Below are 24,524 nucleotides of genomic sequence, written 5' to 3' on the forward strand. Positions count from 1 at the left end.
CCCCCAACTTCGTCATTTCAGTCACATAGTGGCCTTTGTGCACAGTCCCGAGTCAATTATATCGGCATAAGAGACCATAATGAGAAACCTGCTTCATGCCTGTTGTGCTTTTTTGGGGGGTGTATGGATTGGGATCAGTAGTTGTCATCTAGGGAATTTTCTTATTTCCAGGTTAATTAGCCGAACGTTAATCCACTTTACTCCTCTTTTGCACACGCCATCTTAACTATTTTGGTGTACGCTGACTACTAATTTTTAAATGATTATATAACACTGTTTTAAATTTACTCTGATTAATTTAATTTTCTATGTATGTTACTGGCTCCACCAGATAGGAATTGAAATTGCTTCCTTAGATTTTAAATTTAAAGGGGTGTGCAGCTGACATTGCTAATGGCTATCTGCACATGCAGTTCAGTGGACAGTCTAATTGCTATCACCCATTCCCTGTTTTATGTTGACTCGTGTGGCTTGCTACACATCGTGTGCTCAATCAGAATCTTTATTTTGATTGATTTTCAAAAAAGATTCAGATTGCAGCTTTTTTAAGATGCTCAAGCAATTAGAAATCGATTTAAAACAATGCGTGGTTTGAAAATAATAGCTTTTCATTGCGGACCTTCCTTGAAAACAGTCCGCCAAATAATCTTTGCCTGTCTGGACCTGGAACTATTCTGTGATCCTTGCAAAACCATCATCACTCTATGTGATAGTGGTATGTAGCTCTTCTACAATCTATGGAGCTGTGCATACCCATAGGGATTCTCTTTAAGATTATGGATTAATAGATTGATTCTGTGAGCCTGTAACTTCTAGACTGCTTACATGTAGCCAATAGCTTACAAGACATTCACTGAAAATGAACAGTATCCTGTAGCTTGCATTCTTTTCAACTTCACGTCTACCTTGTAACCACGGCAGAAACACTCATTCCTCTTTCAGCATAGGCGCGGTCTTTGGTCTTACAAAGCACATTCGATCGAGGGTGTCTATGTAGAGGTCACTTGTGTGACCCACGCTGGCTTTTTTGTAAATATCACTCATTGGATGTCTTTTCTGGCGGAAATAGTAGTATGATCAGGGTATCCTTTTCACTCATTTTTGTTGCTTGTACCAGTTATCCTTCCTCTCTCTGTGTCTATCTTTTTATGTTTCACTTCAAAGCAAATATTACATTTAGGGTACATATAATGGAAGGCATTTTCCAAAATGAGCATTCATCCTCCTTCCAAAGTAGCCATCGGAGAGCAATCCTGATACCAGCCAGCTTTTAAAGGACTTGGTGACTGGACATGAATCCGAAGCAGGATGGGGTATTCATATACCAATTGCACACAACTTGACAACTGTGACAGATAAAAGAACCCACTTGTTGGTAATGGTAGGACCCGTAGGATTTTAGAGGCAACAGAATAATGTTTACTTGTCCTGAATTAGCCGAGTACTAGTTATTTCCGTTTGTCACCAACAAGCAGCAGGAATAGACACCATGGCTGGTACAAGAAGAGAATTTTTAGAACAAAATAAAATTAAAAAAATTAATCTGTGTTGATAAGTTGGAGACACTCAGAATTTGAGGCGTATTAGAGGGGAAAGGTTTACAAATGGCAGGGGTGGAAGGAGAAATATACTAGCATTATGGAGACATATCATGGCCTTCCTTCTTTGATGCAGCACCTACCTGCACCGCCCCTGGCGGTCTGCCACTCATAAGGCAAAACAAAAGGGGATGATGGACCGAGCGTTTGAGCAAATCAAACACTCACCCCCAGTCAACTGATCTGGGTTTAATCCATCCCCATTCTTTAGTTCACTCAGCCACCCCAGTTCAGACATGGCCATATGCAAATCAGTCTGACCCTGTGCCTCATGGGAACAGTCCAGCCCGAACTGCCAAGCCATGTCTTCCCTGGACCGAAAACAAGCATCTTGGGACCGGTTTCGGATTCATAATACTCATCAGCCAGGCTATCTTGCATCGAGTGGCCAAGTGAGCAAGGGACTCACGTCTGAGCATACCCTGCCAACTTAGGGCAAACAAAGCGAAACAAAAGTGGATGATGGACTGGGCGTTTGAGCAAATCAAACACTCACCCCCAGTCAACTGATCTGGGTTAAATCCATCGCCATTCACCATCGCCACGCATACCTGTCCAGCAGGAGGGGACTGGGGACAGCAGAAACCAGAAAGCAGCAGATCTAAGTAGAGGGAAAAGGATAAGGTGGCTAACAGAAAGCTGTATAGGTTGGGGGTAGGGGGGTGTTACAACAGCAGGCACCATCTTGCTTTGAGCAGAGGTGACCTTCTACAGTGTATTGACCTAGACTCTTTACTGATTATTTACCTTATTGTTTAACAAGACAAATGTTTACAGGGCAATGCCACTTATTGAAGATTTTCTAGCACAACTGTTGCTGGCAGTCGTGTATTGGAATACTTTGATATGTTTGTTGTTTCTTTCGCAGCTCATTAACCAATTTTTCCTTATTTGGTCTCAGAAGGGGTAAAAGAAATGTAAAACATACTACGGCTTAGCTAATAAAACATGAATGTGTTGGTATTGTTACAGGGGGAGAGGATCTTCCCCATTTTAAAGTATGTTAGTGTTTCTGTAAGTCTGATCCACTTCCTGCTTTTAAACTACAATTCAGAAAACATACTCCATTAATAAATGAATAGCAGATGTGCAGAGAGAGCATTTTTTTAGTCTTCTATTTCACATTAAGAATGTTATTAACCTACTTAATGTTTTAAATCTTTTAACATTACCAATCGGTGTTTTCCTCTGTAATCCTCTATTGGACCACAGTCTAGTGTGATTGTATCTTTGTTCAGGGCTGCGTCTGCGTTAAGGTCTAAATCTTTGCTTTTTTTCATGCGAACACCAGATGCAACTGCTTGAGTGAAAGATTTGGGAGTGTCTTACCTTGTGCCTTGTGGAGGCTTTGCACAGCATTAGGTGAAATTTGTAGTGTTGCACAACCTCCACAACTCTGGTGAGCTTTTAACATCACCCTCTCCAGAAATTTCTTTAGTTTGAGATTTTGCCATGTTAATTGCTCTTTGCATGCTATCTGCGTGATAGTTTTAGATTCATAGCCTAAGGCAAACATCAAAGATGGAATACCATGTGGCAGCTAAGACACCCCCAAAATGCCACCCAGATTAAAATCAACTAACAGTGGGGATAGTCTGTTTAATTTTCTTCATTCCAAATTTTTGAATATCGGATCCAAGTCTCTACATTTACATGTAACACAGATGGGAATGGGGATTAAAATGAGACAGCAGTGCATCAAGGTTATCTTGTTTAAAATGTATGTTTCGTTTCTTGTCAGACCAGCCCTGAATATTAATGTATTCCTTTCTCTTTCCTTGTAATTATTGCTTCTTGCACACTAAATTCTTTCCAAATCACCCCTTCCTCTTCTGCTCTCTATGCAAAGGCCCTAAAAGACTCTGACAATGCAGTAGAGAGTGGTGGTGAAGAGAGCCAGGCCACTGAGGAGCAGTTCTTGGGGGAGGTATTTATCTATTTCCTGTTTACTATGTTTAACAGCAGTGCTGTACATGTGATGACTATGAGGAGAAATGTTGAAAATGTTTATTTTTTTGGATTACAATTGTCATTCCCTGCTGGTGTACACAGCATGCTTTCTCAGAACTCTTGAGATGTGTGGGCTTGTCGTCAAGCTTGTGCAATGGTACTATCAAGTAAAGTGGGTATGGTGTTTAATTGCACATCCAGACATGTTAACAGCCAACATGTTCACAGTCAACCTTCTTCGCCAATGCTTTCTCTTGAACACAAACCCCCCAAACTTTTTTTTATCCTTTTTCTTACCCCTCTGTAACACATACATGTATACATACACACAAACAAATGTGTATGTCTATTTAAATATACATTTTGACCAATTTGACTAATAAACGTGCATTCCCACATTTTCTTCTAAAGAGCAACGGTCAAATGTAAGTTTATTACCACAGTACGCAAAATTTTCATGAGAAAATGCTTTCCTGCCTCGTTGATTGCATGTAACAATTACTTTGCAGAGGAACCAACTTGTCTAATAGTTAGTATCTCCTGTGTGTGATTGCATAGAGTATAATGTTATTTAGTACCATTGTTGAGGGACTGAAGGGGAGCAATGACTGCCTGCCTCCTCATTCAGCAGTGGTACTAAATGACATGCAGTGGTACTAAAAGGCATATTGCACTCTGTGCGTCTGCATATTAGTCTACATACATACATATATGTATGTAGACTGTGCATAATCTTGGACATATGCAATTTTTTGTCTGGGTTGACAACACAACTGTCGACACACCTATTGCTTACAATATACGTTTAGTCGACTTTTGATCAGACTCCTTCAGTCTTTGGCTTATATGGTTCAGCCTCTTTCAGCCAGTGGCATTAGACGTTGTCAGTCATATCTTAGATCAGCACAGATATGTTATTTTTAATATTGGTGACAATGGAGCTTTTGACCTTTGGATTAGATTGAGATAAAGAACGGCATTTTGTGAACAGGAACTTAGTTTTTTCTTTTTCTTAATCAGAGTGCAGCAAGGGATGAGCAAGAAGAAAGTCGACCTCCATCTGCCGGGGAAACATTCAGTATTTCTGTCAGTGGAGGTAAATCTGGCCTTGTTTCTTCACCTGTTAAAGTGTGAAAATGTTGATTGAATTCCTCAATAGGTAATCTAGAGTGTTGTTACGATGTAAAGAGGTTGATTTAAAAAAAAAAAAAAATTAACGCCAGGAAAGAATACCCCTTTGTCAGTGGTACGCATGTAACCGTAAATGTTGTTGGTGCCTCTTTTGTCAGAGCTTGTTGTACTTTGATTGTGCAAACCTGTTCTTAGTCAGATGATGTACAAAGGAAGAGTAAAATGCATGTATTGTTGAAGTGTTATTCAGCATCCTATTGGTTATAGGAACTGTGCGCGAGGGTAGGCCCAATTGTGGATTTAGGCTTGCATCTTGAAATTGAATGCTATTTTAAGCACAACCCTAAATTGGAAGGGCTTGTCCATTTGTTAGTGAATGAACTCTCCAGGCTGTCTACAGGCTCGAGCAATATCTCATAAGCTTCAGAAAATGCAAAATAAAGTACATGCCAATAATCCACAAATACAAGTTGCTATTGGAAAGAAGATGTCCAGTGAACTTGCTCTATATTGCACACTGAATAGCAGATTCCTGAACGTGCTTTCTTAACCTACGTGAGTCTTTATATGGCCCGCCATAGATGCTTGCTGAAGAACAAATCCCAGTCACTCCCCACAAGATGTCATGTCTGAATGGAAAACTGCTCGCTGTAGGCCTCAAGGTGAAATGCAATATCTCGTAGTAGCAGTAAATCTTACAATACTCTGATATGGCTAAACATTCAACGTACACCCTGGGCCTTTGAAACATATTCATCCTCATGTGCCCCTTTCACCCAACCCCCACTCCACCCCCACCGAGAGTCTGCCGAGGTGCATTGGTTCTTGCCACTTAGCAGTGTTTCATAAGCATATAGGCATGATGAAGTAATGCTAATATCCTGAGTAGCTAGCCCATAATGAGAACGGTGCTTCTTGCGTTTCCTGCACTAGTTCTGCTCGCAAAGGAACTTTGCTAGTATCCACCCATTAGTGTCTTCCCTCAGAAGTTCTTTTAGTATGCTTGCCATTGCTTCATATGATATTACATACCAGACTAGTGGCTTTTATTTCTTCATGTTTCCACTACAAAGAGCAAGTTTCAGCTCAACCAACAATAAATATATCAACAAAACTTTTTCCTCCTATTAAAAAAATGAATTTTCTGCAGCTTCGAATAGGCTTGTTTGCATCCTTAGACCTGTCGCCACCATGGCCGGTTAAATCGGAGTCGAAAACATGTTGACTATGCAGTCTATTCCAGGAGTCAATAACTCATCTGCTCTGTATTTGCCCTATAATACTGGAAGACTGCAGACGATTGCTAAGGTCCCTATGGGCTAAGGAGGAGACACGGACACTACCATCTGCGGTCATCTTCCTATTGAACAATGAGCAGCCGCAAGTTATCACAAAACTGGTTAAACTTTTGGGGTGTGTGGAGAAGCAACTAAAAATAATCTCAGAACCATGAAATGAAGAAGGGGAAGAACCCTGAACCTTAGTAGTCTTAAAAAAATAAAATGGCCTCAAATAGACAGACAGTACTGCTTTTCTTTTTAACCAAAGGCACTCTTTTTAAGATATTAGCTTTTTATGAATTGTATTTTTTTGTAAAAATTTTTATTTTGCAGACAAAGAAAAATAAACAGTAAACAAAAGGTACCACATATGGCGCACAGAGGGTCCCACACAGTGGGAAAGCAGTAAAGTAAGATGAGGCAGAGTTGCAAAACAGAAAGTCATCGGATTAAAGTCGTCGTCTGCTGAGAGCGTCGGCAGTCCCGTACTTATCCCCCACCAGGGGGTCAATCAGTTAGTGCAGCCGACAAGCAGTCCAGATTCGCCCCGTCCTCCAGGTGAGCCTCATCTCATCGATATAATTGTTCCAAGGTAGCACCCAACCCCATGCCCCCAAAACTCCCCCCCCCCCCCCCCCCCACCCGTGACGGCGCCGCTCGCATTCCCCAGTCATCCAACATGCATACTCTAGAGTTGAAATAAATGTAAATTCCTCAGTGAAGCCGGGCAAACTGCCGAGGGTAAACCAGCAGAGAGAAAGGACACCAAGGGACCCCACACGTGTTTGAAATTTTTGTAATTGCCTTAAAATATGTCCGCCATTCTCTCGAGACTCAAGAGCCTCCACAATCTAGCATGCCAAAGGGAGATCGCCGGGGCCTCCTTCCGCTTCCAGGCCGAAGCCAACGTAAGTTTGGCCGCGCCGAGACATAGCCAAAGGATTTTCTTGTCGGCTCGCGTCTGGTGTTCAAGGCCAGGGTCTCTCAACCCCAGTAGCACGAATTCCGGGGAGTCGTCAACAGGGTACCGCAGAATGTCTTTAATATGGGACAAGATCTCGGCCCAAAAGGGTTTAATGATCGGGCAGTCCCACCAAATGTGGCGGAAGTCCCCCAGGAGGCCGCAGCCCCTCCAACACCTGTCCGTGACCGCTGGGTAGATGCGATGAAGTCGAGCCGGGACCATGTACCATTGCGTAAGAGTTTTGAAATGCGCCTCCCTCAAGAGTATGGAGTGATTAAATTGCGTCATGTCCTTCCAGAGCGCTGACCATTCTCAGTCAGTGATATCCCTCCCCACCATCTCCTCCCATTGCTCCATGTAGCGCGGTCGGGGGGAAAGGGCCGAGCGGAGCAGCAGCTGGTAGAGAAAGGAGATGACCCCCTTCATGGCGGAGGTCTTCAGGAGAAAGGCCTCAAAGTCAGACAGAGGTCTCGTCGCAGCCTCCCGCACCCCCGGCGACGTGGCCCAATGGAGCAATTGTAGATGCCTGTATCGCTCCCCCGGCTGCACTTGGTAGTCCCGCATGCAGTTCCCAAACGTCAGGGGATCGGGGCCGTGGAACAGGTGAAGTAGCGCCCGGCAGCCCTCCTCCCTCCAGCCGTCTAAGGGGCCCTCGAGGAGCGCCGGTGGGAACTCCGGGTTGAAATGCAACGGAGTAAATGGGGATGGAAAGGTCGTCCACCTCTCATCGCCCGCCAATGTATCCCAGACTTTCAGTGTAGTCCCCGTGGGGGTACTAATATACGCGTTTACTGGGCGGTCCCGCTTCGGCTTCCACGCCAGGTCCCAGATGGACCGGCCTGCCACACTCCGGTCCATATGCAGCCAGTGTTTGTCGGAAAACTGCTGTGACCACTCCACCATGATTCTAAGTTGGGCCGCTTTGTAATAGAGGTGAAAGTCCGGAAGGCCGACCCCCCCGTCATTCCGCAGGAGTGCAAACGAAAGCCGCGCCCGGCCCCCCTGCCATACAAATTTCAACATCATCTATTTAAGGTGGCTAAAAAAAGCGGAGGGCAATGGGATCGGCAGGGCCTGGAACAGGTACAGATACTTGGGGAGAAGGACCATCTTGATAGCATGCACCCGTCCTAGCCAGGATAGGAATTTTGGTTTCCATTTCTCCAGTTCCGCCCGCGACCTGGCCGAGAGGGGCGGGAAGTTAGCCGCGAAGAGGCCGCCCACCGTAGGGGTGAGATGAACCCCCAGGTATAGAATGGAGCCCGAGGCCAGGCCAGAGGCGTCGTCGCTTTCACCTGCGCCACCGCGGCCTGAGATAGGGTCAGGTTCAGGACATACGACTTGTCATAATTAACTTTGAAGCCGGCCACCGCTTCAAACTCCAGCAATATATCTCTCACACACGGAAGAGAGTTAGCGGGGTCGGCCACTGACAGCAGGACATCATCCGCAAAAAGGGTGATCTTGTGCTGTTCCCCCGTGAATGGGATGCCCCTCACCCCCTCGTGCTCCCGGACGGCCAGCGCTAGGGGCTCGATGCTGAGCGCAAACAAAAAGGGCGAGAGGGGACACCCCTGCCTAGTGCCTCGTGAGTGCTGGAAGAAGGCCGAAAAGTGTCCGTTCACCGCCACCCTCGAGCGCGGGCTGCAAAAGTTGGCTCTCACCATCGCGATGAATCGATCGGAGAAGCCAAACGCCTGTAACGTGTGGAATAAGAAGCCCCAGTCCACTCGGTCGAAGGCCTTCTCTGCGTCCAGCCCCACCAAGACCGCCGGGATGTGGAACTTTTCTGCCTTTTCAATAAGGTGGATTACCCTCCTAGTGTTATCGTGCGTCTGGCACCCTTTAATGAAGCCAGATTGGTCCGCGTGGATAATCGTCGGCAGCAGGTCCTGTAGGCGACCTGCTAAAATAGCCGAGTAGAGCCTTGCGTCGATATTGAGTAAGGCTATGGGGCGGTACGAGGCACACTTCTCCGGGTCCTTCCCCGGCTTCGGCAGGACCGTGATCACTGCCTCCGCAAGAGTCCCAGAATTCACTCCAGGGCTAACCATATCGTTAAAGAGGGCGACCAGGAAGTCACACACCTCAGTCGCATAGGTCTGATAGAAAACTGCGGTGAACCCATCGGGTCCAGGGGCTTTGTGCAATTTCAAGTTTTTGATGGCAGAGAGGACCTCCTCCCTCGTGATCGGGGTATCGAGTAAGTCGTTCCAGGCCCCTGAGACCTGTGGAATCGATAAGCGCTGCAGGAACTCCCGTTGTTTAGCAGTATCTAGCTCTTCCCCCTTGTACAAAGCGGCGTAGAAGCGGCCAAAGACGTCCGCCTTCGCCTCATCACAGTGATGGAGCGTACCCGCCGTATCTCTAATCCCACCTATGTATTCACGCTTCCTCTTGTCCTTCAGTTGACGGGCCAAGTGCCTGCCAATCTTGTTCCCACTGGAGTAGGAGTGCCGTCCCAGCCGCAGTAGGGTGAGTTCGGCCCTATTCGTATAGTGTGCCTTCAGCTTGCCCCTCACCGCCGTCAGGGGACGCAGAGTTAGTCTCGAGGGATTAGCTTTGTGCTCCCTCTCAAGCGTGAGCACCTCGGCCTCTAGCTCCTCCCTCTCCTTCCTACGCAAAGCATTCAATTGTGAGTTGAGGCCCAGGCATGTCCCCCTGATCGTTGCCTTGAAGGCGTCCCACGTGGTCATCAGGGAAGTGTCCGACGGGGGGTTGCAAACAAAAAAGTCCCGTATGGCCAAGCGTAAGGCTTGATGGGACACCTCGTCCCTGACCACCGAAGCCGGGAAGTACCACTTCCGGTTCGCGGTGTCAGGAGGCGACCAACGAAGCGTGAGCGCCATGAGACTGTGGTCCGACACGGATATCGGGAGAATGGCGGCATCTAAAATGTCCCCCCTAAGTGACTGACTAAGGAAGACATAATCCAAACGGGAGTAGGAGCGGTGCACATGGGAAAAGAACGTATAGTCCTTCACATCAGGGTGAAAAAACCTCCAGCCATCCACAAGACCCATCTCCTCCACCCCTCGCTGCGTAGCCCCAGAAAAGACCCCTGTGTCCGCCCGCCGCCCCCCCGAGCTATCCATCTCTCCGTCCCACACCAAATTGTAGTCACCCATCATGAACACAAGACCTTCTGCAAAGTCCCCCACCTTCACCAGTAACTCCTGTAAGTACTTATTCTGACCTGCATTGGGGAGGTAGAGCACAACAAACGTACACAACCTACCCTGAACGTGCCCTTTGACCATCAGCCACCTTCCTTCCCTATCGCTGCGGAACCCCATAGGTTGAAAATGCAACGCCGCCTTAAACATTAAAGCTACTCCCCAGTGTTTCGTGATAGCTGAGGACCTGTACATCATGGGGTACGCCCTGTGGCGGAGCCGCAGTTCATCCTTCCGTGCCAAGTGAGTCTCCTGCAGCCCCACAACATCAAGGTGATGGTCTACAACATATTTCAGGACCTTCTGCCTTTTCTGAGGGGAGTTCAAGCCCTTGACGTTCCATGTGCCTATACTAATTGGCATAATAAACACAAAACATAGATCCCGCTGTCAGTAATACAATTGGCGCCCTTACCGCATTCCACCCCTCCCCCCGGCAACGTGCTCCCAAACGCTTCCAGAATAGTCGTTGGATCATCCCCACTACAGCATGGCACGCATTCCACCACTCACACTCCGCATTCATCCCCAAAGGCCACCCGTCACGGCCCCCCCCCCCCCCCCCAGCCCCATGCTCCCTCAACCAAACCCCCCCCTAAACAATACAGAACATTGTACAGAATCAGAAAAAAAGTGCAATAACTATACTCATCGAGATCAGTAGGCCGAAGTCCGTAGGAATCCCCCAATCAAGCAAGCAACAGGCCAGAGGAATGAAACCACTATTCCCCTTGGCCTCAATCGAGGTCGTCTCCCACCAGAGTACTTACAGAACCCTCGATCAGAAGGCCCGAGCCTCTCCGGCGCCGATCCGCCTTTCCTCGGGGATTAGGCCGCCCCAGAGCTATGCTGTGAGTCGGCCAACGTGCCGAGGCCACCGAGGCGACCGCTTCTCCTCGTTCCTGCAGGCTGGCAGAAACGTCCGGACGCTGTCTAGCAGGGGAACTGACGGGGGAGCGCCCCACCCTGTGCCATGAGCTCGAACGGCGGCGCCGTCGAGACGAGGAGGCCTCCGCGGCCTGCGAGGACGGCACATCCTCCATTCCCAAAAGCTCTTTTGCCGCCTGAAGCGTACGGATTTGGGCCAGGCGGTTCTGCCATCTGAAGATGATCCTGAAAGGGTGCCCCCAGGAATAGGCGATGCCCCTCTCTCTCAGAAACGATGTGACAGGACGGAATTCCCTCCGCTTTTGCAAGGTGGATGCAGCCAAGTCCTGGTACAGTTGCGGCCGATGACCCCGGAATTGCAGCGACTCGATGGTCCGAGCTTTCCGAAGAATCCTCTCCTTAAGCTGAAAATCGTGGACACACACCAAGATGTCCGGGGGGGGTCCCCCCCCGCGCCGTGGCAATCCCACCCGGTGCACTCTGTCCATCTGTATCTCCTTCGTGTCTGCCTCATCAAGGACCTGGAGAAACAGCTCCTGGACGTACCCCCGGAGGTCCCCCGCCTCACCGTCCCATGGCACCGCCCGTATTCGGATGTTATTTCTACGGGAGCGGTTCTCAAGGTCCTCCGTATGCAGTTGTAGGTCCAGATTCTGCTCGGTGAGGCGGATTATGTCTTGCTGGAGCATATGAACATCGGTGGCCACACTCAGATCCCTGTCTTCCAGGGTCGCCACCCTCTCTCCTATGCCGTCCACGTCCCTCCGTACCTCCCGCAGGTCGGAGGCGAGTTGCGCTCTGAGTTCGGATATGTCCTCCTTGATTGAGGCAAACAACTCTGACATGAAGGCCTTCGTCGCCGGGGCGTCTTCGTCCGAGTGCTTCGATGATCCACTCGCCCCAGGGGAGGCCGGTTGTTGGGAGGCCTTCGAGGCGTTGTCCTTCCCCTGGTTCCGTTTGCGCTGCACAGTAGACATGGCGGCGCACCGCGCCCTGCGCCGGCTCCACGTGGCTATGGAGAGTAGTGGGGCCTGCAGGCAGCCCAAGTGTTCGGCGCCCACCGTCGACACCAAGAGGCCCCAGCCCCCCGCTCACATGTACTCAATCCGTGGGGGCCTCCTGTACCCAAGGCGGGAACCCCCAAGAGCCGGTGTCCTTCTGCCTCGGCCCTCCGGGCCTCCGCCCAGCACGTGCCGCACCACCAACTAGCGGGAGAGCCGCACCCTAGCCCCGTTGCAGTCACGGCTTTGCACCGCACCCAGGCCCCGGGCCTCGAGAGTTCGAACAGGCCGCTGGCGCCAGCCGCGAGGGGAGGGCTGGATGGCGCAGATAGTAGAGTGCTGCTGGCCGTCCGAGCGCCACTGCAGTGCCAGGGGGCCGGCGCTCCACCTCCCCCGGTGTGGGGCGATCTGGGTTCGGTCGTCAGGACTTCCTTCGCCCAAGCGCAGTCCCGGACGGCCGTCCGTCTACTCCAGTGTCTGCATGCGGATCTGGGGCCCTGCCCTTCGCCCACACCGGGCCTCGATGTCCGGAAAGCCCGGGGTCTCACAGGCCGCGGGTTACGTTCGATCTCTTAGGCGCTCCCAGGGTCACACCGCCTCGGCGACCCCACAAAAAGTCCGCCGCTCCGCTAGGCGGTCGCCACCGCCGCTGTAGGGGCTCGTGGGCACCCCCAAGATCTTGCTTTTAGATGCTTTGTTGGATCAGCGCCGGAGCGGCACGGAAAGGCGTCCTACTCCGCCGCCATCTTGGCCACGCCCCCATGAATTGTATTTTAACTATATTTACCAGTGAAGAAACCTGAGAATGAACTACGAATTACCTGTTAAATTATGGAAACTTAAGTAAAATTGGAACCATAGTTATTATTACGATTTTATCTGAAATTAATGCACTTTGACAGACTTCATTGTCTAAATGTATTTTTTTAATTGAATTGAATATATCTAATTTAAGACTACAGTATGATTTAATAGGTCAGCTCTATTTAGCCAAAACTGACCTAAGGTGTAATAATCGAATTACATTATGACATCTTAAAGTAAACTGACTACAATATGGTATATTATATATTATATTAGGTTGCAGGTGTAACATTGTAACTTACAACAGCTGATTGAGTTATGTGACAAGGTGGTGAAGCAACAGTATATATTTTGCTTTGAGCTCAACCTATTGTTATAAAGAACACTTGGGAGTGGGTGCCTTTAAGATTGCACAGTGGGTAAAAACCTCATCAAGGATCCAAGCAGGCTCCCTGTTTCTCATTAGGAAGGAGGTTGGGTCTCAATATTGGATCTGGTTTGTTTTGTGACCTTAACCTTGTACATGCTGGTTTTGCAGCATGAATCTTTCTGGATTCACTATGCAGTGCATTATTCCGCCATTTAGTGGTTGGGTCCGGAATCGTAGTATTTTTTTTTTTTTTCGTGGCCCAGGTGGGCGTCGACATCCCACCATTTGGTGTCCTTCGTGACGTCGACTCGCTTCCGGCGGAAGCTCCCACCTTTGGTCGCCATCTTCAGATTCTTTTTTCCGCCGTTGGGTCTGGATCGTCACGGAAGAGTTCCTGAAACGTTTGAAGAAGGAATCAATGAAAATCAGAAAAAAACAGTGAAGGTTGGAGATTTCAGCACACCCACTGCAGGCCAGAAAACCGGGACGACAAAGAGGAGAACAAACACCAAGAACTTCGACGTCCAACAGAGAATGCGCACTCAGGGGGCTCCCTGAGTGCGGAGATGGACAAAACTCCATTCAAATTCTGCAACAATTGCCACCACAAATACACGCAGAAGGGCCAACACCCAGTTTGCAACCTCTGCCTGCCGCTCGACCATCGAAGCGAAGACTACAACTCCTGCTCGGCGATCACACCCAAGACCCTCAGAGTTTGGGAGAGGCAGCAAAGGGCAAACTACAACATGCAGGGGCAAGGACCACCCCCATCGCTCCGAGACTTGGGCCTCTCCAGTGGGGAAGAGGACAACATCCTGGAGGGACCAGAAGACTGCACGGTCGTCGAGACTGAGAAGAAGTCTGCAAAGGAGGTAAGAGAATAGTCGACCCAAAAACCACAGAATGACCCTCGAAAGAGTGAGGCAAAGTCCTCGAGAAATGGGCGCTCCCGTCGAAATTCTCGACGCTCGCAGCTGCACTCAATGACAAACAGCCCTGTGGATCCTTTGAAAAGGACTCCCACACGGCGAGAACTCTGGAGAAACCGAGGTCGTCGAAGCCCAGTCTTGAAAAGGACCGCTCGACGCAGAGGGGAAAAGAGTTCAATGCGACTTCGAGGCCGACGACCACGAAGTGAAGCGCCGGAGCTCTCGACGCTGAACAGGTGGCCGAGATGGAGAAAAAGAGAAGGCTCGAGGCTGAAATGGCAAACATCCTCCAGCGAAAAAAGGATTTCGATAACCGGATGAGCCGGTACACCATCCCTTTGAAGCGCGCAGCCGAAGCAGAGCTCGAAGAGGTGGTCGAGGACCCTGATACGCCAGAACCAGCCAAAGAACAGGAGGAAGAGGGCCTAGATTACTTTGAGGCAGAAGACAAAGAGGATCAACAGACCTACCAGGACTCGACATCCTTAGAGGCGCAAGCTCTGGAGTGGCAGGATCTCGACGCCGAAAGCCCAGAAGAGGGTGTAGAGTCATATCCGTCGAGGCCTTCGCCTCCGGAAGACATTGGCATATATAATATGGTCATAAAGAATGCTGCAGCCACTTATGGAGTGAAGCTAGAGTAGGAGAAGCCCAAAGCCTGTTTTCTTCTGGAAACTGCTTCCTACACAGACCAGGAGCCAATTCCTACCCATGCTAACAAGTGTGCTGGACCAGGGCCGGGAGGCCTTCAGGGAGCCAGCTTTATGTAAGTCAGTGACCTCAAGGACAGAAAAGAAATATAAACATTCCTCACAAAACCCAGCATATATTCAGGGTTTAGTACCTGCTGACTCGATAATAGCATCGACAGCTAGGAAGAGGGCCAACGTGCCCACTAACTCCGGACCACCTCCAGACAAGGAGAGCAGGAGGATAGACCTCACAGGGATAAAGATGGCGAGGAGTGTGGCGATTCAATAGCTCATCGTCAACTCAAATGTCTTAATTAACAGACATACCTAGCATCATTGGGAGGAAATCGGCCAACTGCTCAAACATCTCCCGGAGCAGTACCAACAGAGGGCACACCACCTCGTGGAAGAAGGCAGGAACATGGCCAACACATGCCTGAAATCAGCACTGGATGCAGTGGATACATCTAGTAGGGTGATAATGATTGTGGTTACGGAGAGAAGGCATGCCTGGCTGAGGAGCTCTGGCTTCCAGTCAGAAGTCCAAAATAGCATCCTGAACACACCCTTCAACGGAGAACAACTGTTCAGCACTCCAGATGACAAAAACCTACACAGCTAAAAAAGAACAATAATCCAGCAAAGTCCATGGGAGCACTGCAGTTCAGGGGGATGAGAAGGGGCACCCCCTTGAGGAGACCAGCAGGCAGAGGAAGCAGCCAGCCAGGAACATCACATCAAGCTTTCCAACACGGTTACCAAGGAGGCAATCCGACTCAGCATCTGGGACAGCAACAGCAAAGCTGGCAGTACCAGTCACGGGGCCAATCCTTTCGAGGGCGCTCGAACGGACGAGGTCAGACAAGAAGAGGAGGACCGCAACCTACCTTGAAGTGACTCCGCTGTAAGAAGGATGCCCACCCACACAACACCTCTAGGGGAGCGACAATACAAGGGAAAAGACAAGCTATCAGTACTACAAGACAAAGTGTTCCACAGAGCATTTAACACCTGTAGGAGGCAGAGTCAGGCACTTCTTCTAGAATTGGAAGAAGGTCACAACCGAAAAATGGATACTAAACATCATACAACACGGCTACTGGATAGAACTAGAAAAGCCACCTCCAAACAGACGGCCACAGGGACACTCTACAGCAGAATTATCACTCTTGCTACTAGAGGCACAGGAGCTCCTAAAGGAGGCAATAGTGACGGTGCCGTACAACGAAAGAAGCAAGGGGTTCTACTCCAACTACTTCCTTGTACCAAAAGTAGGCGAAACGTTAAGACCTATCCTGGACTTACGGTTCTTAAACAAATTCTTAAGGACTCAAAGATTCAAGATGATATCTCTGCAAGAAGTAATACCCCAGATACAGAAAGGGGATTACATGGCAACTATAGACCTAAAGGAAGCTTACCTACATATCCCCATGAACAAAAGACACAAACGCCTACTAAGATTTGTGATCAAGGAAACACACTACCAGTTCACTGTCCTGGCTAAAGTCTGCACCAAGGGTGTTCACAAAATGCGTAGCTGCGGTAGCATCACACCTACGGAGGCAGGGGATACACGTATACCAGTACCTCGACGACTGGCTGGTAAAGGCAAACTCCTACAGCCAATGCAAACCGCACATTCAGCAGGTCACTCAAACGCTAATGCAACTAGGGTGTTCCATACATTGGGAAAAATCCTCAACAGAACCAGAACAGGTGAAGATATTCTTAGGGGCAGAGATCAACACCTTACAAGGAAAGGTGTTCCCCAGCACTAGGAGAACACCGGCACTACTGAGTGAAATGCATCGCTACCACAAGGGGCAAGCTCTGACAGTGACGACGGTGAGCAAGCTCATGGGAATGATGGTGTCATGCATACACTTAGTTCCAAATATTCTACTCCACATGAGCCCATTCCAAGAATGGCTCCAACTTCAATGGTCACAAGCAACAGGGAGTTGGGAAGATCTAGTGGTTGTCAAACACACGGTGCAGCAGGAAATAGCATGGTGGAATAAAGAACATATAGCACAGGGGAAGCCATTCACACCACCAACTCCAACGGTGACCATCACAACAGATGCCTCCACCTGGGATGGGGAGCACACATGAACAAACTCAAGGTGAGGGGAATATGGATACAGAAAGATGCGGTAAAGCACATCAACTACCTAGAGCGGAAGACAGTATTCCTAGCCTTAAAGGCATTTCAGAAGGAGCTGTACGAGAATAGGGTGTTGATCCAAACCGACGGCACCACAACCATCTTCTACATCAACAAGCAAGGAGGAACACACTCAGTAGCGCTATCGAAGCAATACAGGAAATATGGATATGGGCCATTCCACTGAGAACAGACCGACTAGCAATACACCCACCAGGGAAGGACAATGTGGAGGCAGACCAACTCAGCAGGCAGATATCCGCATCCCACAAATGGGAGATCAACCAGCAGGAAATAGAAAAAATATTCCAAAGGTGGGGAACACCGCAAATAGACCAATTTGCAACACACCTGAATGCAAAATGCAAACACTTCGCATCAAGACAACCAGACCATCGGTCACAAGGGAATGTACTATGGATAAGTTGGTCAAAGACATTAGTAAACTTATTTCCCCTGATACCACTGATTTACAGGGTACACAACAAATGCAGGATCAGCAACATGACGCTAATACTGATAGCCCCTCAGTGGAACAGACAGTCCTGGGTCTCACAGATAGTAGAAATGGCACAAGAACCAGCACACCGGTTCCCAAAAAGAAGGGACCTGTTAACAATGTAGAATGGAAAGGTACTACACCCAGAGCCAGAGAGGGTCAGCCTAGCAGCATGGCTCCTGAAGACCTAGAATTCCCACACCTCAAACTACCGGCAAGTACTATGGCAGTACTCAGAGAGGCGAGGAGACAGACCACAAGGAAGTGCTAAATAGCAAAATGTAAAAGGTTCTCCCAATGGTGCATCAAGAAGAAACTACAACGGAAGATCATGAGGGAATCCACAGTATTAAAATACTTAACACACCTGCTACAATGCAAACTAAGCTACACATCCCTAAGGGTGCACTTAGTGGCGATAGTAGCTTACACGAGGGGAGAAGCAGGGAAGAGTTTCTTCACCTACCAAGTTGTGTAAAGATTTCTGGAAGGAGCCAAAAGGATTGCACCCCCAAAAAGGATGCCAACACCAACATGGAACCTCAACGTGGCGTTAACTCAATTGATGAAGGCGCCCTTTGAACCTATTCACAAGGCGCGACACTGCACATGCTCACACTAATGACCGCCTTCTAAGTGGCTATCACGTCGCTACGAAGAGTAAGTGAAATGCAAGCGCTAACACTCCAAGAGCCCTACCTACAAATACACAGCGACTGGATTGTAATGAGGACAGACCCACAGTTCATGCCAAAGGTGGTGTCTTGATTCCACATTAACCAAACAATCCAAATACCGAGTTTTTTCCAAAAACCTACTAGAAGCACAGAAAGGGCGCTACACACACTGGAAGCCAGAAGGGCTGTCATACACTATATAGAAAGGACAAAGGAGTTCAGGAAAACGAAACCGTTCTTTGTATCCTTAGCCAGCAGTTTTTAGGGGCGGCCAGTCACCAAAAACGTCCTTGCACAGTGGATTGCACAAGCAATTTATCTCTGCCTCACGCGGGCAGGACAAGAGTTACAAGGAGCAGCTCAAGCTCACTCTACTAGGAAGAAAGGAGCAACAATTGCGTTTCTAGCAAACGCACCTATTCAAGACATTTCCAAGCTGCAACATGGTCTTCAGTGCACACATTCACTAAGCACTACTGTGTGGATATTCAGATGAATAAGGAAGCACAAGTTAGACAGAAGGTCTTACAACACATTTTCAGTAAATAGTGCTCATCTTCCACCCAACCACCACAATAAGGACGAACCACTACTAAGTCTATAAACAGCATAGTGAATCCAGAAAGATTCACGCTGCAAAACGTATCGTTTCTTACCTGTCGGTGTAGTTTTGCAGCTTGAAGACTTTCTGGATTCACTAGCGATCCCACCTTCCTCTGCCAGAAAGATGAGACAGGAGGAAAGGAGGATAAAATTGCAATTATAACTAAAGGGATCAACAAAGGAACATAACACAAGACAAAAAAAAAAAAGTCAGAAGATGGCGACCAAAGGTGGGAGCTTCCGCCGGAAGTGCGTCAACGTCACGAAGGACACCAAATGGTAGGATGTTGACGCCCATCTATAATGCACAGCATAGTGAATCGAGAAAGTCTTCATGCTGCAAAACTACACCGACAGGTAAGAAACTATACATTCCTCTATATTAGCTTGCATTTCATATGTTAAGGGGGTCTAGTTGGATCTGTTTAATTTCCTGTTCTGGTAATATTGTTTTAATAAAAAAATTTGAAGAATTCTTCTTGTTCTTTGCTGAAATTTATTGTGCGATTGATTCATGTTCTGCTGCTCTATTGAGGCTTTTGTCAGGGACTGCAGTTCCTCACATGAAATTACTTACTTTTAAAGCCTGCTCATTAAACCGCAGTGTTGGCCTTTTTATCTTACTGCAGATGTTGATGGACTGATCACCCAGGCTTTGTTGACTGGTAATTTTGAAAGCGCTGTGGACCTCTGTCTTCATGACAACCGCATGGCAGATGCCATTATACTTGCCATCGCTGGAGGGCAGGATCTGCTGGCCAGGACACAGAAGAAGTACTTCAGTAAGACCCAGAGCAAAATCACCAGGGTATGTTATACAATTTATACTAGGGCTACTGCTTTGCTTAAAAAGAAAACATTTTCCTCCTCCTACCTGTCAACATGTTTGAATGCCAGGGGAGGTATTGTCTCAGTTTTTTTTATCCTCATATGACCTCCGTAGCTTGAGCAACCTCTCGATCTAATCTACCCCTGCTGAGTTTACTTAGGCGTTCAGTCTCAGATGATGGTCTTGCGAGAACTACCCGCACAACACAACATGAGCTGACCAATAGGTATAATCATTGGACTCTGTGTAGCAGACTAATCAGAACCTAAAGAGTCTAACAGGTTCCAGAATAACCCCAATTCAGTTCTTTCTCTATAAACATTAGCCTTCTGGTCTAAGTCCCTAAAGTATCTCACAGAGTTCCACCAGGCTCTGCAAGTGGGGGGAGCCGCCTGGCGCCATAACTTACAGATCTCCCTCCTAGCCAGAAGGATCAAATAAAACACCAGTTTATTCTGTATCCCCGAAAGACCTAACCCCCCATTGGGCGTCAATATTGTGCCAAACATAATAAGAGAAGGGTTTACCTCCACCTCTGTACCCAGGACTTCTGTCAGAGTCTTACACACATTGCCCCAGTACTCCTGAATCAAAGGGCAGGAAGTGAACATATGGATATCATCCGCCTTCTGAGCACCACATCTCGTGCATTTTGCTTCTACATTGCCCTTAATTTTGGAAAGTTTGAGTGGGGACCAGTGTAATCTGTGGAGCGAAGAAAGTGGTTTCTCCTTAGTGCAGCAGATTTAACCAGCAGGTAAAGTGCGTCTAAAGATACTTGCCGTAGATTTTTCAGCTCCTCACTCGGCAAACACTTCTCCCAGACCTGATATGGATGTTCCAGTTTCCTGTCGGCTGATGCAAGGAGATGATTGTAGCACTGTGCTACTTCCTTCTTTTTCAGGTTCAGATGTTGTAACTTATCTTCCATGGGATTGTCCTCTAGAGGGGTCCAGTGTTGACTCTTACACCATGACGAGATTTGGTAGTACTTAAACCTAGAGAGTGCACCACTGGTAAGATTCCTCCAAAAATCCCTGGGGAAACGTTTGCTGCCATCCACATTGTCATTCCAGTACACAACTCCGACGTCTTTCAACGGCTGAACTAGAGCGTCTAAAAGGCACTCTGGTGATCCTGGAGAGTCCCGCACTGGTGCCCATTCACTGTAATAGGACAACCCCAAACAGACCTGGCAATCCGACCACAACTTAGCCGCCGCGTAAAGAGTCTTGAGCCAGACTTTTTTTTTTTTAAATCTTTTTATTAACAAACAAAAACTAAATAATCAGCATCAGGCAATCAGCAATAACTTTACAATAAACACTTGTACATTACCAACCATTATAATTTAAACACTGAGTTTCCTTGTGGATCATGGAGACTCCAGCGCCGCAGCATCACTTTGCACAATTGGAGGGGCACAGATATTTCCTCTATAACTGTTCCAGGCGCCCCAGATCTTCCCCCACTTTCCAGGGCGTCCCCTCGCCACATATACCGATCTCTCTCTGCACATACTTCAATTAAGGTCTCCCATCCATTTCCCTATTAGAGGCGCCTGATTAGCACCCCATAGCTGCGCGATGTTACGCTTTGCGATCATACATGCAAGCGTCATCCATTGCTTCCCATGTGGTGTGAGATCCGAGGGTTCCCAGACATTTAAAATACATCGCCGGTGAGCCGGACCTTTTTAAAGAATTTGGGAGTACCAAATTTATACATAAAACCTTCCTCAGCCAAATCTAGCAGCATAGTTTTAAACATACTGCCAATAATTGAGCTATCTGGCCTAAGAAGTAGCATCCTACAATTCTTTAATTTATGCGCCCAACAGTACAGCTGAAGGTCTGGTAAACTCATACCACCGTGTGCGAGTTTTTGCCTTAGTTTCGTCCACGATAGCCTAATCCTTTTGCCTGCCCAGATTATAGAAGAAAGCTTACCCTGAATTTTAAGTAATCCACCGTATCAAATTCCAGAGGGATGTTATTAAAGAGGTAGACAAATTTAGGTAAAACACACATTTTGATCAGGTTGACCCGCTTGTAAAGAGATAACGGAATATTCTGCCATCTTTTCAATAGTAGATCGACTTCCTTGGAGACTATCTCTAGGTTTATTTTGGGGATGTCCCTAAGATCCGGAGTTATTGTAACTCCAAGGTATCTTAACTCCTTGGAGACCCTCACCCCTTGAGCTGCAATGTTCCAGGCCATGATTTCTGACTTGTCGTTGTTAACCTCATAGCCCGACAGCTTACCAAAAGCACGAACTTCCATAAGCAGTTCAGATAAGGTAGTGTTAACATTGGATGACAACAAGATCAAGTCATCTGCATACAGGGCCAGCTTCCTCGTAAACCCATTTGCAGCAAAAGGGATCTTTTCATCCTGCCTTAAACTCTGGGCCAAAGGCTCAATATACAGGTCGAACAGGACGGGAGACAGCGGACACCCCTGCCTAGTACCTAGACAACTTCCAGAATGCCTGATTTTTCTGAAAATATATCTGGTTCTCACCCATTCCCAACTGTCTGTAACCTATATGGTTAGAGGTTATATAGCTGACATAAAAAGCATAGTTCATACATTTCAGATTCCTTCCATGTTCAATCATCTAAGTAATTGTTTACAACCAGTTTGTCACTTGGTTGAAAAAGCATATTGCATCCTATGTCAGTCGTGGTCCATCAGTGTAGCAAATGGTACATCTGTTATAAAAACATGACCAAAGTAATCACTTATCAGCATATAAGTGTTTCTTGATAGATTGTAGAACTCTCCATTAGTTTGCCTCAGGAAGAACTCAACCTTGCCCCAGTATTGGAACTTTCATAGATTCCCATGCTTTGTATCATTCCCCGTCGTCGGAATGGGAGCCTCGGTAGTATCTCAATCATAGAAACAAAAGAGAAAAAATTGGCCTATGCCTCATCTCCTTTATTATCCTATCACCCTCTTTGTGTAAAAGAGACCAAACTTTTGTCAGGTCCAATCAGAGCAGCCTCACCCCCTAGAACCTTCCTGAGAGAGCTCAGAGCCTCAGATTTTTCTACTGCACGTTGTGCTAGGGAGTCTCCACTGAGCTCTGCTCAGTTTTCTTATTCTAACTGTTACTTCTTCAAGTTTTCAACTTCAATTAGGACATGTCTGACAAGGAGAAGTAGGCCTTATTCAGGTCCTGTGCGTCTTGTGGGAAAAAGCGTCTTTTTGTGGAAGATAAGCATGAAAGCTGTATCTATTGCTTATATCCTGACCACAAGGCCACAGATTGCAAGATTTGTAGAACCTTCTCTACTAAGACACTTCGTGTCAGAGAGGGACGGCTTTTGACCTGGCTTCAAAAAATGAAGACTCAGAAGGATGTTCTCGCATCAGATGAGGAGGATTCGACATCTCTGGCTTCCTCTCACAGATCCAAGAAGAGGGGTAGGTCTCCACCAGGTTCTTCTTCGGCTGAGCCCCCTTCTAAGGCCCCTCATAAGATATCCCTGATAGGTCTGGGAGGGCTAGTCCCCTTAAATCTCCTCACGGAAGTGAAAAGGAGAGGCAGGGACAGGTTGCTGGATTGCTTACAGCCTCTAAGGACAATAAGGAGGTTTCTATCTCTTCTCCTCCGTCCAAAAAGGAAAAGACTAGTGACAAACACTCTTCTGGCACTCCAGGATCCGTGCCTGAGAAAAAACAGCGTCCGTCGACGACAAAAACACCAGGTACGTCGACGACGATTGCTTCTGTGAAACTTCCCGCTGCTTCCTTGGCTTCGTCGACGGGCTCGTCGTCAGTAGCGGTTTCAGCGTCGACTACTTTGGTTGTCGTCAAGGTTCCTGGTTCGTCGACGATAACATCTTCAACGTCGACGATGGTTTCTGGTAAGCTGCTGTCGACGGCATCGTCGACGACGAAAACTACGTCGACGACGACTTCGACGTCGACAATGATGGTGATGATGACGAGTTCGTCTACGAGACCGTCGACGATCATACCGACGACGACGACCAAGACTCCGTCGACGAGGTCTTCTATGCCGTCAACGACTCCGTCGACAATATCGTCAACGATCCTCGCACCGTCGACGAGGACCCTCCTCTCCTATTCAGCAGGATACCTCTTTGGATGATGAGGTACAGGTGGATCCCTTGACTGATCCAATGCAGGACCCAGACTTCGATCAAGGTGACAGTGGGTTGCAAGATTCAGACGTCACTGGTCGGGATACTTCGATTTCCCCTCCAGTTGATATAGGGGGGGTTCCATAACCTAATGGAGAGAGCTGCAAAGAGGTTTGGACTACCAATTTCAAAGGAAGAGTCTGAATGCTTCCTGTATGACTTTAAAGATCTGAACAGAAGATCGGTCAAATCCATTCCGATTATTGAGCATGTGTGGGAGGAAGGTATGAAAATAATGCAAAATCCAGCCACCGTTATTCCAGTTCTCCCCAGGTTGGAAAAGAAGTATAAGGCTCCAGATGGCAGTCCAGCTTGTCTTCTTGGCCAGCCGAAGCCTGATTCGGTGATTTCGCAGGCTGCTCAAAGCAAGTCCAAGAACCCATCAACACCTTTAACTACGCCTCCGGACAAGGACAGTAGGCGCCTGGATAACGTGGGGAAGAGGTTTTCTTCCATGCCCAGCTTACTGGTTTGTGCAGCAATGCTCTCGCCATTCTAGGCAGATACGATCGCGAGACGTGGTGTGACATGGAGCTGTTTGTAGAACTGCCTGACTCCACGAGAGAAGAGGCAAAGAGGGTTCTAATGGATGGGGAAAAATCATCCTCTGAAGTTATCGACTGTGCTATGGACATAGCGTCCACGGCTTTTCGAGCATTGGCAGGATCAGCTGTACTTCGTCGCCAAGGTTGGTTGAGAGCCACCTGGTTTCGTCAGGAGGTCCAAAATAAGATCCTGGACCTCCCATTTGATGGAGAGATGCTTTTTGGTAAGCATGTTGAT

General features: G+C 47.9%; 1 protein-coding gene across 4 annotated transcripts in view; it reads left to right on the top strand.

The window, feature by feature from the left end:
- The window catches only part of SEC31A (SEC31 homolog A, COPII component), a 256,619-nt gene that overhangs the window by 189,591 nt on the left and 42,504 nt on the right, over positions 1-24,524 (top strand). For all 4 annotated transcript variants that reach the window (XM_086961994.1, XM_086961992.1, XM_086961993.1 and 1 more), the window contains exons 14-16: positions 3,448-3,525; positions 4,569-4,644; positions 19,365-19,543. In XM_086961994.1, coding sequence (XP_086818120.1) covers positions 3,448-3,525; positions 4,569-4,644; positions 19,365-19,543 — 333 coding nt within the window. The remainder of the gene's footprint in view (positions 1-3,447; positions 3,526-4,568; positions 4,645-19,364; positions 19,544-24,524) is intronic.

This window comes from Lissotriton vulgaris, chromosome 3_1, assembly GCF_964263255.1.
Source record: "Lissotriton vulgaris chromosome 3_1, aLisVul1.2, whole genome shotgun sequence".
Classification (NCBI taxonomy): Eukaryota; Metazoa; Chordata; class Amphibia; order Caudata; family Salamandridae; genus Lissotriton; species Lissotriton vulgaris.